The 13,586-nt window shown below is 39.4% G+C and overlaps 1 protein-coding gene across 14 annotated transcripts in view; it reads left to right on the top strand.

Annotated features, from left to right (window-relative positions):
* The window catches only part of VRK1 (VRK serine/threonine kinase 1), a 157,647-nt gene that overhangs the window by 97,466 nt on the left and 46,595 nt on the right, over positions 1–13,586 (top strand). For 10 of the 14 annotated variants that reach the window (XR_009732178.1, XM_061395266.1, XM_061395265.1 and 7 more), the window contains one exon: positions 10,250–10,414. Coding sequence is in view for 12 of the 14 variants with exons in the window: in XM_061395266.1 (XP_061251250.1) it covers positions 10,250–10,414 (165 nt within the window). In the remaining 2 variants the exon portion in view is untranslated. Of the gene's footprint in view, positions 1–3,133; positions 3,241–10,249; positions 10,415–11,156; positions 11,273–13,586 lie in introns of those variants that run through there. The other 4 variants (XM_061395275.1, XM_061395276.1, XM_061395277.1 and 1 more) reach the window with 2 other exon arrangements.

Genomic DNA, 13,586 nt, shown 5'->3' on the forward strand with positions numbered 1-13,586 from the left:
TTTGCACTGCTCAGCCCTCTGCCCAGATGCTCATGGCCAGCTTTCCCACGTCCCTCCTGCCCTTGCTCGGGTCTCCCCTTCTCAGGGGGGCTGCCAGTGACCTCTCTGTTGACACTGCATGCCGCCCCCAGCCATCATGCTCTTCTTCTCTTCAAACACACCCTGTACATCCTCTAAAATATTAGATAGTTTTCCCATTCTGGTAGGTTTTATTCTCTTTATTCTAGAATGTAAGTGTCAAAGGTAGGACCTTTGTCTGGTTCCTTGGAGAGCAGTGAAGAGCTAGAGGAGAACTAGAGCAGTGCTTGGCATGTGGCAGGTTATCAGTGAGTGCTTGCTGAGTGCATGAATGAATGAGTGAATGAACAAACCATTCCTCTCCTTCCTGAGTTCACGTCATTCACAGTTGACCTTTATTTACTGCTGTGATAATGGATGGATTTGTGTAATTAACATCTACAGGAGCAACGTTTGAAATAATACCACTGGTCTTTGTGCCTCCTTATCGTAACCTGGGTTAGAATTTCCTTCCTTATGAGGCTGCAGATGCTGCATCATGTTTATACCGCATTTTGTATATCCACCCACCCATGGACAGGCACCTCAGTCGCTTCCACATTTGCGTGGTGATGAATAGTGCTGCTTGGAGCGTGGGTTTGCACATACTGCTTGAAGGCTATGAACTCTTGAGATCTGTTAGCTTAAGGAAGTCACATCAATCAGTTATATTTTTTGTATATGCCTCCATCTTACTTTTAAAGCTCTTAACTTTATTTCCAGAGGCCTTAATTTTACTTAACAGCATGTTTTTCTTTTATGTAATCTATTCTTATAAAATTTGTATTGTGATGTAAACTGTGGAAATATAGATGGTCTGCTTTTTTAGAGTGGTGCAATCCTGGAAAAATATACTCAAAAAGTGGAACAAATTCCTTGAAAGAATGAGCTGTTACTCACTGCTGTGTCTCCCAAATTATCTAGGCTGTGAGGGCTGGAAGCAGTAGAGTGAGAACCAGGGAAGTGTTGTGTTGAGAAAGCAAAATGCAAGAAAAGCAAGAGAAAGCAAAAGAAAGGGTGAACAGCAGTGTTGAGTGCTGCTGGGGAATGAGCAGGGAGAGTGAGGTGATTCGAAGGGTACTTGGGTTTAGTGCCCAGAGTGAGAGTGGTCGGACTGGACTCATGGTCCAGGTGGAGTGAGTTGTGGTGACATGAAGCGAAAGGGTACATTAGTAAGTACAGGTAAGTTTAAGATGGTTGGTACTGATGATAGCAGAGGGGAATTAAAAAGTTCTTTTTTTTTAATTAGGCATGCCATGAGCATATTTAAAAGCTGATGGGAAGGCTCTAGTTGAAGGAGATGTTGAATATTTGAGAGAAGGGTTAATAGTTTTGGTCAGGACGTAGGAGGGGGTGGGATGCAGCTGAAGAAGGAGCTGGTGTTGATGGAGGAGGAGGACAGGATGGACGGAAAGTTGGACTTGAAGTGGATGCAGGTGGTTTGTGGGTTTGAGTCTTGGAAAGATAGAGGAACTCCCATTGAAGTTTCTGGCTTCTTTCTCTGAGCTAGGAGATGAGGTCATCTGTTGAGAATTATGAGTTAGGAAGGAGAATTACAGTTTTGAGGAGACTAAATAGGGTTTGATGTGGATTTCGATTGCTGGGCTTTTCAAAGGAGTGGCACTGTCTGCTCCATTTGGATGTATATTAAGCATAAAGTTAGATGTCAGGTACTTGAGGAAAAGATAACGTATTAACCTTTTTGCTGTATAACTTGACACATATATTGAATTCTTAGCAAGTGCAGTATATTGTAAGACAGGTCTCGTAGTTAGGGAGCTCATAAACTTACAGGGAACATTTATCAAATGCAATAAGCAGTAAGAACAGGACTGAAACTTGAGAGGTTGTGTCTGACTGCAGAAGAGCTAGATCTTTGTGTATGGAAAATATCTTCAGCAAGTGTATATGGGGAGTGGGGGCGAGAAAGTGCTCTCTACTGCAGAGAGCAGAGGTAGCACTATGTTGGTGCCATGTTAATGGCCTGGTGGATAGTCCAGGTTGTTCAAAATTATCCTTGAATCACCGTGTCTCTGTGCAGTTTAAAAGCGTCAGAGAACTTACGACTTGAAACAAAATTTCATAAAAATATATGATCCCCTCAGAGAAACTCAAGTACACACCTATTTTAGGGAAAATGTATGGCTAGTCATCCAATATGTGACAAGCTTTATACAGCATTGTAATTTCCCAGTTTGGATATGATGAATTCAGAGCTCATTGAGTGTAAGCGGCATTGTTGGATTCATTCAAGCTTTTTTTTCCTCTCTTCAACAGAGGATTAAAAAAAAATTCCAAATTTGAATCCAGGACTTGGAAAATGCCGGTTGTCTAAATACAGTACCATATTGTGATAAATATAGCTATTGAAATTTTAAGAATCTTTTCACAAAACTTTCTTTTAATATTCATAGCAGAACTTTTTTTGGAATGTTATCTGAAAAACAGAGGACCATTTTATTATCAGAGCTGACTATTAATTAGGGTATTGTTTCAGATATAAAAGTTGATCTGCCACTGAAATTCTATTTGAATATGTATAGTCCCAAGCTTGCTTTGTGTATTTAATAACTTTAGTACCATAATTACTCTGTTTACAATTAAGTTTTGGTGAATATGCTAATATGGAATATACCAGTGAATGATTTCAGTAAAGGGTGGTGTTGATTTACATTTTCATGTGCTTTTTACTTGAATCTGAATTTCATTTAATGTCAGTGGGAGAAGAAGTGGTCAGATTATGTAATGGTTAGTGACAGTGAATTTTCTTTTCTTTGAAATCTCTCTCTTGGATTGGGCATCATAACTTGGATTTGCTTTGCTCCAGCTGGGCAGAAATTATGCAGAAAGATTTAATTTGGTGGATGTTTGTTCCCTCTGGTTTATTCTTTTAATAGAAACCTTAATGTAGGTATTGATTTCATTGTTAAGAGAAACCTATAATATACTAAAGCAGTTGTTTAATTCCAGTGAATATTTTAAGTTCTTTACTGAGGCAAATGCTTATGGTCATGTTATTTACTAGTTTTTGACCAGAGACTTCTGATTTTAAGTACTTCTCCTTTCTTCTTTTCAGAAATCCTCTTAAAAGGACAAGGAGACTGAGACTTCATATTCTCTGAAGCTCGGAGACATCTTTTACTCTGAACCAGAGAATAAGAGGAGTGACCAAGCGGAGCAAAGGTCAGACAGGGTGCAGGTGGTGCCAGGAGGGGGCTCCCTCAGGTCTGAGGCCTGATCAGGTCTCAGGCAGAGCTGGCAGAGTAGGTTCTCCAAAGGAAGTGGCCCACCCCGAGGGCACCGCCAGTAGCCTTTGCTGCAAGAACAGGAGTGGGTGGCAGCAGAAGAGGGCCCAGGGACACTTGCTGGGTGAAAATGTTCCAATGTGGTTGGTACCCAAGTGTGTGTGCATGTACAGAGATTTGTCAGCCTTTGTGGAACTTATGCAGGTTATCAATTTATTGCCTCTCAATTCCATAAACATCTTTCTTTGCTCTGTTGATGATGCTTGAACTAGACCCTGTAAGCATTTTTCCTCTCCAGCACAACGTTAGGTTAGTCAGTAGAGGGTGAGGGAGGGACATTGCTAGGCAGAGTGGGAAAGGGGCTTCTCTTGCTGTTGCAGTGTGCTTGGTCTCCCCAACACCCCCACCCCCATCGCCCCCCGCCCCTGCCACCCTTTTAAAGAGTGGATGAGCAAAGCATGCTTATCCTCCATGGCTTTGTTTCGCATCCCAGTAGCAGTTATCTTGTTTCCACCAGGACCCCAGCAGGTGGAGTCCTGTTTACAGCAGGCGCCCTCGAGGGCTCTGCCGCCCAGTGGGCTGTGGCCACAGCCCATCCAGTGAGGAATTCCTTTCTGTCTTCTCTCCTTTGATCTTGTAGATTGTACCTGCTCCCTGCCTTTGCTCTTCCTTAGAGTTCTCTTACCCTTTTTAATCGTCAGTAGTACCTTTTACAAATTAATAATTTTTTATTATAAGTTTTTTAAGTTACTTATGCATTTTAACTCTTTATTGGATCCTGACTGTTAATAACACTTAAGGTTTGTGTAATCAGCTGTTAATTTTACATAAATTTGAAAATAGGATGAAATAAGTCATATGTATAACTTGATTAATTTTAATGATATGAGCATACAATGTAGATATTACCCAGACTGGGGTATGCGACATGACCAGAGCCCCAGAAACCTTCTGACTCCGTGGTCCTGCTGTTTGACTTCTGTTATTATGGAGTGGGCTTCGCAGGTGGCGCTAGTGATAAAGAACCTGCTGACCAGTGCAGGAGACTCAAGAGATGCCAGTTCGATCCCTGGATCGGGAAGATCCCCTAGAGAAGGAAATGGCAACCCACTCCAGTATTCTTGCCTGGAGAGTTCCATGGACAGAGAAACCTGCTGGGTTCCAGTAGTCCATGGAGTCGAAAGAGTAGGACACGACTGAAGTGACTTAGCACATCACAGATTAATGAGATGAATCACAGAGTGTGTCGTCTTGTGTCTGGGTTCTTCTATCAACATACCATTTGGGTGGGTGGTCTTCAGTCGCTAAGTCATGTCCGACTCTGCGACCCCATGGGCACCCCAGTCTCCTTTGTCTTCCACTATCTCTCGGAGTTTGCTCCATCAAGCTCCATTGGGTTTGATGCTATCTAACCACCTCATCCTCTGCTGCCTGCTTCTCTTTTTACCATCAAAATTTCCCAGGATTAGAGTCTTTTCCAGTGAGTTGGCTCTCTGCATCAGATGGCTAAAGTATTGGAAGCTTTAGCTTCAGTATCAGTCCTTCCAATGAATATTTAGGGTTGACTTCCTTTAGGATATGGGCTTTCCTGTAGCTCAGCTGGTAGAGGATCCACCTGCAATTCAGAAGACCCCAGTTCATTTCTGGGTTGGGAAGATCCCCTGGAGAAGCAGTAGGCTGTCCATTCCAGTGTTCTTGGGCTTCCCTGGTGGTTCAGATGGTAAAGAATCCTTCTGCAGTGCAGGAGACCTGGGTTCGATCCCTGGGTTGGGAAGATCCCCTGGAGAAGGAAATGGCTACCCACTCCAGTATTCTGATCTGGAGAATTCCATGAACAGAGGAGCCTGGCAGGCTACAGTCTATGGGGTCTCCAAAAGTTGGACACGACTGAATGACTTTCACTTTCCTTTGGGATTGACTGGTTTGATTTCCTTGCAGTTCAGGGGACTCTCGAGTCTTCTCCAGCACCACAGTTCGAAAGCATCGATTCTTCAGCACTCAGCCTTCTTTATGGTCCAACTCTCACATCCAGTTCTCACTGAGAAGACCAAAGTTTTGACTATACTGACTTTTGTTGGCAAAGTGATGTTTCTGGAGGTTCATGTATTTTATTGTATCTGTTTTCCTGTTGACAGACACGTGGGTTTCCAGTGTCTGGCCACTCTGAGTAAAGCTGCTGTCGCCCTCTCACCTGTGTTTGGTGGATGTGTTTCCGTCTCTGTTGGGCATGTGCACAGGAGAGGAACTGTTGGGTCGGGTCGCAGCTGCTGCACAGCAGATCTTCAGTGTGGTTGAAACATTGGCCCGTGCGTGAGAACTCTGTTTGCTCCGCATCCTTACCAGCACTTGGTATTGTCAGGCTTTCACAGTGCAGATCTTCAAACTTTTTAGGAATAGATAATTTAAATGCTGTTTAAACTCTTTATATTGTGGTAAGAGAAGACAAACTTCTAAAGTCTTTTTATGAAGTGAGCATAACCAGCTGCATTTGTTTAAGTCTTTTGTTTGTCCTCACATTTTAAAAGATAGGTTATTCCATATGTAAAATAGATAGCCAGGGGAAATTTGCTCTATGACTCAGGGAACTCAAACTGGGGCTCTATGACAACCTAGAGGGGTGGGATGGGAGGGAGGTTCAAGAAGGAGGGAACACATCTGTGGCAGACTCGTGCTGATGTATGGCAGAGACCTACACAACATTGTAGAGCAATTAGGCTTCAATTAAAAGTAAATGTTTTAAGAGGTTACTGACCAGATGCTTATTTATTAATCTACCGTCATTGTCACCCTCTCCACCCAGCAGAAGCCAGCTCTGAGCACTGACATGGCTGTTGGTTGTCTGTGGCCCATCTAAGATTGTAGGACTGCCTGGATGGGGACCGCCGTATCTTTTTCCACAAAAAGCCACCGGAGGAAAGGAGTTTAAGTTAGGATTATTCTAAAGAAAATTCTGTGTTGTAGTGGCCCCTTTTTGTAAGAGCAGCAGAGTATATGTCAGTGATTTCTTCACATTCATGTGGAGTAGTCTGGAGGTATGAGGGAAGTTTTAACCCAAGGATGAGGTTAGTTTCAAATACTAACTAGAAACCAACTTTCCATTCCATTCCATTCCAAAGAAACTGGTGATACAAAGGACCTACATTATACAAGTTATATGAACTGTTTTCTATAGTTAGTTTACTTGGGTTGGTTTGATATATATGGTGGTGGTTTAGTCGCTACGTCGTGTCTAACTCTTGAGACCCCATGGACTGTAGCTCACCAGGCTCCTCTGTCCATGGGATTCTCCAGGCGAGAACACTGGAGTGGGTTTCTCCAATACTTGTGCATCTCCCTAATGTGTATGGATGACTGACTAAAAGGGAAAAAAAGCTGGATTCCCACCTCATATTTTATACCAGTATAAGTGTAGACAGACAAAAAAATTAGCAAAGAATTTTATGAAACCATAAGATAACTAAAGGAAAACATGGGAGATGTTTGAAAAAACAAACAAACAAACAATTTTACTGGGAGAGGTCTTTCTGAGGATGACATAAAACTCCAAAACTGAAAATAAACAATGTCAAAAGACAAATAAACTGGGAAGATTAGTTGTAACGCCAAGAACTAATTTCTTTAATACATATAAAATATATAAGGAGTGCCCATGAATAAAAAAGCAAAAGGCCACCAATAGTTCACAGGAAATGAAGTACAGGTTTTACTTTGGAATCTTTTTGTGTGTGTATGTGTGAGTGGACCAAGCTCATAGAGTATGAAAGGATTTCCAATTTTGATCTCTTGGTGATTGTTAATTATAGGAACAGTCATTTGTATGGCAAAACCAATACAATATTGTAAAGTAAAAAAAAATAAATAATAAATAAAAAGGTATCCTAAAAAAAAAGTAAAATAAAGTTTAAAAACCATAAAATATGTCACAATTCAGAAAACCTTATTATGCACATACAGACATAATGAATCCGAGGGAATTTTATCATAACCACCACTTACGTCAAGAAAAATGTGCCCACCATGGACCCCATCCAAATCCCGACTTTCTTATGCTTCCCCAAAGTCACCTCCAGCTTTTTTGGTAATGGCTTTCTTTTCTTTATAGTTTTATCATTCAAATGTGTATCCCTCAACACTGTGGTTTAGATTTGCCAGATTTTGTTAGATATGCTTTGAAGTCTTTTAAAATGTAGTTTTCTTCTCCCCCATCTCTTTTTTCCTCCTTTATCTGTTGAAGAAGTGAGGTCATACGCACCATAAGGGTTTCCTTCCCGCAGTTAGAATTCTGCTGATTGCATTCCCGTGTCATAGTTTATCGTATTCTTCTGGTCCCTTCATATCCTGTGAATTGATAGGCTGAATCAGATTCAGGCTCTGTTTGTTTATTATTTCTTTTTTGGCAGGATTTCTTCATGGCTAGTGGCGTCTTCTTTTATCAGGAAGCATATACTGTCTGAATAGTTCTCTCCTTTTGATGTTAGTGTCTATCAGTGCTCAATGTCTGGATCCGTTAATTCATTAGGAGGTGGAAGTGGGATTAAGCTAAAACCATTCTTACTCATTTACTAGCTGAAATTTTTCTGTGTAAAGAGAAATTTCTCTTCATCTTCTATTTGGTTACCTAGTGGTACAATTCATATACGAAAGGAAGGATGGATGCTTGATTGTTTCCCTTTATTCACTGGTTTTCAAAATTGAGTGGTTTCTTGCTATCCTCTGGAGGTGACCACTTAAGTTTTCTTACTGTTATAAACTCTTCGATTTACCCATTTTGTGTGTTTTAATCCATTATGGTTATTATCTTTATTGACTCAAATTGGATCATCTTTGGTTAGTGGTAGCATCTTCCAGGTTGACTCCCTAGACATATCTGACATAACTCTAGTAGTTTTTGATAGCATTCTTGACATCTAGAAATGACGAGATCTTCCAAGATTATCTTGTATATTTCTAGCTCCAGACCTGAAATCAGTAATTTGTTCAAGGCGCGGTTTTAACAGGAAATAGTATTTCAAGAATACAGTTTGTGTACTAGGAATGCTCTTTGTTTGCTACTGTGTTGTTTCTTTTTCTCAGCTTTTCTTTTTGTGAATGGGGCTTGGGAATACAGAGGTATGTATCTGTGTGTGTTTATATATATATTCTTTCTGTAAAAGAGAAAATTACCTTTTGAATTAAAAATGATACTTCCAAATACAATCCTGCCTCTTCTTTCATCTGCATCCCCTTCCATATTTGAATCCTGTTTTTTAAGGACACAGCAATGGTAGAATTAAAACATCACATAATTATTCATTTGCATTATTCCATGTCTGCCTATAATATCCTTAGTTAACAAAACCAAGGATCATCACAATATGAGCGAAAGTTGATTTTTTTCAGCTTGTTTTCCTGTTTTTTTGCAGTTGTACTATGTCTGCATTGTCAGAACATATACCTATTATATACTCTATCATCTCCTTTATAACCCTTGTTGAGACTCAGTTCTGCAAATAATTATCTATTTACTGCTCACTGTCAGTTCTTACAGTGATGTTTCTTTAGTCATTTGGTGTATCTGAGACTTGCTTTCTAGTAGATTCTTACTCCTTTCCCTCATTTCTATGTTGATAACACTTTGAAGTCTTTAGACTTGAAATTTAATTGAGTATAGACTCTTTGGTTCGTATTTTCATTCCTTGAGTCTTAAATATGTTACTTCCCTTTTTTCCTGGCATAAAGTGTGCTGTCAATGTGATGACAATGTGATTTTACTTTCCTTGCAGAATATCTTCTTTTTGGCCTGGAAGCACAAAGAATATTTTCTTTTATTGTTAATTTCAGTAATTTTACCAGACTAGGTTGTATGTTAGAGCTGATCATCCTGGGTTGATTAGTATGTGGGTGTGATCTTTCATTTTGTAGTTTCACATTTTTTTTTTTTTTAAAGTTCAGGAATCTTCTCTAATTAAATCATTTAGACTGTCTTGAATGCTGTAAGGAAATTAATAGGAGATTACTCTGGTGGTTGGATAAAGTTGATAAAATTTAGAAGGCATTCCTTTTAGTATTTGATAGTACTGCGTGTTTTAGTTATTATACTCAATCTGTTTAACTGTAGTTGTCAAAATCACCTTTTTTTGGTGTTTTGAATATGGGCTATTATGGTTGCACTGAAATTCCATTCAGGAAACTCTTTTTAATGATTACAGACACATTAAGAGAATTGATTGGTACGAAGAAATAACAAGCACATTCATTTATTTTGAAGTTTTTTTGTTAACTTAGGATATAGACAATGAAGATATATATCAGTACTCTGTCAGGAAAAGTTAAATTTAAAAATTTCCCAATAAATTAATAAAGAGCATTTGCATAAATGGAGTTTGTGTATGTAGAGTGATAGTGGGTAGATACTTGCTTAAATTTTCCAGTCTAATGTGGTGTGTATGTGTTTAGAATATCCAGGCTCAAAACAAAACTACTTACGTAAATTGTCAAATTTTAACAGACATCGTTTATCTGAATAGCCATTTCAGATGTTGCAGACTACCTTACAGCTTTTATCAATCTCTTTCTTTACTATATCTATAATATAGTTTTAAGGAACTATAGAATCCTGAAAACTGTTTGTTTTAAATATTTTTCAATTAGTAGATTAAAATAGGTTATTCTTAAGAGTTTGAAATTACATACCACCCCCATACACTGTTAGCATTAAATAGCATTTTTAGTCATTGATGATTTATACCACTGGAACTTTAAATATTTTCTAGCAAGTAATTGCATGGATCATGTTGCTTATTGCTTCCTCTTCCAAGTTAAGAGATAAATAGAATTGAGCACTTATGAGTCCTTAAGTTTGGAGTAAGTAGGAATTTGAATAGCATCTTTGCATAGAAAGCTTTCCTCAGTGAAAACATTGTCAACTTTTCCAGGATTATAATTTTGAGTGTTGCTTTGTTTTATAGTGAAAATGCCTCGTGTAAAAGCAGCTCAGGCTGGAAGACAGGGCCCTGCAAAGAGACGTCTTGCAGAACATTTTGCAGCCGGGGAGATAATCACTGATATGAACAAAAAGGAATGGAAACTGGGGTCTCCCATTGGCCAAGGTGGCTTTGGTTGTATATATCTTGGTAAGTATTCTACTACTTCTGATTGTCAGTCCAAAGATTTACAAGTTTGTTATCAAAATATTTCCTTAATTGCAGATTTTCTAGGATGCTCCTAATAGTCTACGTCAACATAATATTATTAGGCAAAAATACCTCTCTGACGTGGGAGTGGAGAAGACGGTTGATTTAATCACAGTAGAAATAGAGGATAAAACATCTCTAGTGTTGCCCGTAGTGAGCATAGGCTTTATATTTCATAGATATTCTATATGATGTTAATCTCCTTTGAGACCCAAAAAAAGCCATATCTTTCTTTCCCCACCTCCACCCAATTAGGATACATTCCGTTTGTTTAGTGTAATTTGGAGATTTTTTCATATCTTTAATAGGTATGGATATTTTTTCTTTCTCTGCAGCCTTAATAGTCATCATGGTGGAATTTAAGAGAATGACCTAAAAATTGCATATTAAGTCTGAAATGTGCTATTTAATTAGCACATTATTTAAATTTTAGGGGACCCATTGTGGAACCCTGAGATACTATAAGTTAGCTAATTTGTTCATTTGAAAAACATCTTACCTGATTGCTTCTAAAGCTGTTTCTCTTAGAATATTAGTATTGATACAGTGCATTTAATGATTGCTTTTGATATTTCTCTCTGACTTTTCTATTATATATTCTTACTCCTCTAAACTTTATTTATTAAATTTCTGTATGAGGTTTATAAAATCTTGTTTTTAAAAACTTTCTTTTTCTTTCAAGCAACATCTTCCTGACAATACTACTATTAATACTAGATTAGCATCGTGTGAAAACTTGTTAGAAGTGCACACTCGAGTCCCACCCCAGACCCACGAATCAGCAGCTACAGGGACAAGGTATATCCCTGTGACTGAAAAAGCCCTGCAGGTGGTGCAGGTAGATGCCTGGGAAAGTTTGAGAACCGCTGACATAGATCAAAGAGCAGCTGCTCTTAGTCAAGAGGGGTCTAACTCAGCCAGGACCAATGAGTTGTAGTTGGTTAGCTGCAGTCTCTAGAGGTATGTTCATGAAACATAGTTTGAAAACCAGCACTTTACTGTATTTTATAAATACTGTGTCTCTAGATCAGTGGCACCTGTCTTAGGGGAAATAAATTGTTCCTTTAGTTTTATTCAGAACCAAACCCATCCCAGGGACCTAGACTATCTGACTTAAACTGAAAGCCTTCCTAAGTCATGAAAGGTTAGTAGCTGTAGCTAGCCAGGTCTGTATTTTTGACAATTCTGTAAGCTCGCTCTACTACAGAATGTGTATACTGAAGACTTCCTATGTTAGGAATGGGAACTTATCTTAAAGCAAGTAAATTCTTCACTTTGTGTTAGTTAAGTTGCTTTTGGCAAATTTGCAACTTGCTTTGCATGTGTGCCACCTGTTTTATCTGTATTGGTATTTCTCATCAGAAAGTGCCATCTAATAGTATTTTTAATAATCAATGGTTTGACAGATTTCTGTAATAAAGCTTTCACTTTTTAAAAACTAGATTGATCTGGAAAAGGAGTTTGCTTCAGTATTGCAGCCTCCACTTTATCTCTCTCTGCCCACTGACCCCAAAACAGCCATTTTCAACATCACCAGCAGTTTCTGCTAACTGACGGTTTTCTGCTAAAAGACTGCTTTTTTGTTTAGATGCTTCCTGCAGCATTTGATACGGTTTACCTTCCTCCTCATAAACACGGCTCCCGTTGTCTTTCATAATACACACCTTCACCTGTGGTCTCCCTCCTACCTCTTGACGTGCTCAGTCATCTTTGTAGCTACCTCGGTGCTCTCAGCTCACTTTGCCTTCTGTGTAGTCTCTTTGAGTGATCTCATCAAGTCTCTTGGCTTCTGTTGTCTCTTTTTGTTGATTTCCATATCTTTTATTAGTAGCCAAGGACTTACTTGGTCCCTTGAGTCCAAGCCCATAGTCAGTAACCTACAAGGGATCTCTGGATGACCCACAGGCATGTCTAAAATGTATATCATCCTCTTCCATCTTGTGATTCTGTCAGGATCAAGAGAGGATGATCTGATTGAATGACACCCCTCAAGCGAGATACTGGAAAGCATTCTCAAGTGTTATTACTCTAATCTTCCTGGTATTTCAGCTGGTGCTGTTGCTTCAGCTATGAGACTTCTCAGATACATTCATTTCTCCCTCTCTTTTGCTGGTTCTGCCTGGGTTCAGGTCATTTTCACATCTTGTCTGGATTCTCACTATAGCAGTGAATTTTCTCTGCTCAGCCCTGCCCTCTTGCATCCTGTTATTCACATTGTGGCTTGAGTGATCTACTCTGTTTATTTGATGCTTCTCCGATGGCTCCCCCAGGGACCTTAGGATGAAGTGCCAGACTTTGAGAATGGCATCCCAGGCCTTCCACGCAGTCTGGTCCCTATGTAACTTTTTTCTTCATCCCTTTTATTTCCTCGGAATCTATCTTTGACTAGCATGCTGCCCTTTGCCTCTTGATCTTTGTAGGTGATGTTTCTTTTGCTTTATTTTTCCAAAGCTGACCTTAGGGCAGGTGGTATCTGATTACAATGCTCCTCTGTTAACCCTTTCATAGTGTGTTTCACACTGCACTGAAATTTTGTTTTTCCCAAAATAAATATGTCCTCCTTGGCAGTGAAACAACTCTTCTTATTGTTTCCTGGTATCTGGCATATTTTTCAGTATATGTTTGAATGAATTATCGAACTTCCCTTTCCCCCTTTGAATTGTGCAGTATTTTGGGGATACTATCCTCATTTTAACACTTTGTGCATTAAATCCTTATTTTAAAAAATTTAACTTTGCTCTGTTATTAATTCAGCGTCTGGGTGATGTAGTCACCCAGCAGGAGTGTTCCTTAAGGAGCCCAGACTTACTCTTTTGCCCATTTAGCCATTTGTATGGCTTGGTGTTCCTTCTGTTGTCTGAAGTATTTTAGCTACAGCCTTTTCACAGTACTGCTGCTTTCCAGCTGATTGGTGTCTTCTCCGTTTCCTTTGCCTGTCCCTCCGCATCTCTTCAGCTTCTTATGTGAGAATGCCTTAGGGCCCAGTCCTAGGACTTCTTCTTTCCTCTGTCTATACTCATTCCCTAGGGGCCCTTCCAGTTTCATGACTTTGAATGAATAGCATTTCTGTGTTGACTCTCAAATTTCTTTATCCAGCTTGGACCACTCTTCT

Source organism: Bos javanicus, chromosome 21 (genome assembly GCF_032452875.1).
Source record: "Bos javanicus breed banteng chromosome 21, ARS-OSU_banteng_1.0, whole genome shotgun sequence".
Classification (NCBI taxonomy): Eukaryota; Metazoa; Chordata; class Mammalia; order Artiodactyla; family Bovidae; genus Bos; species Bos javanicus.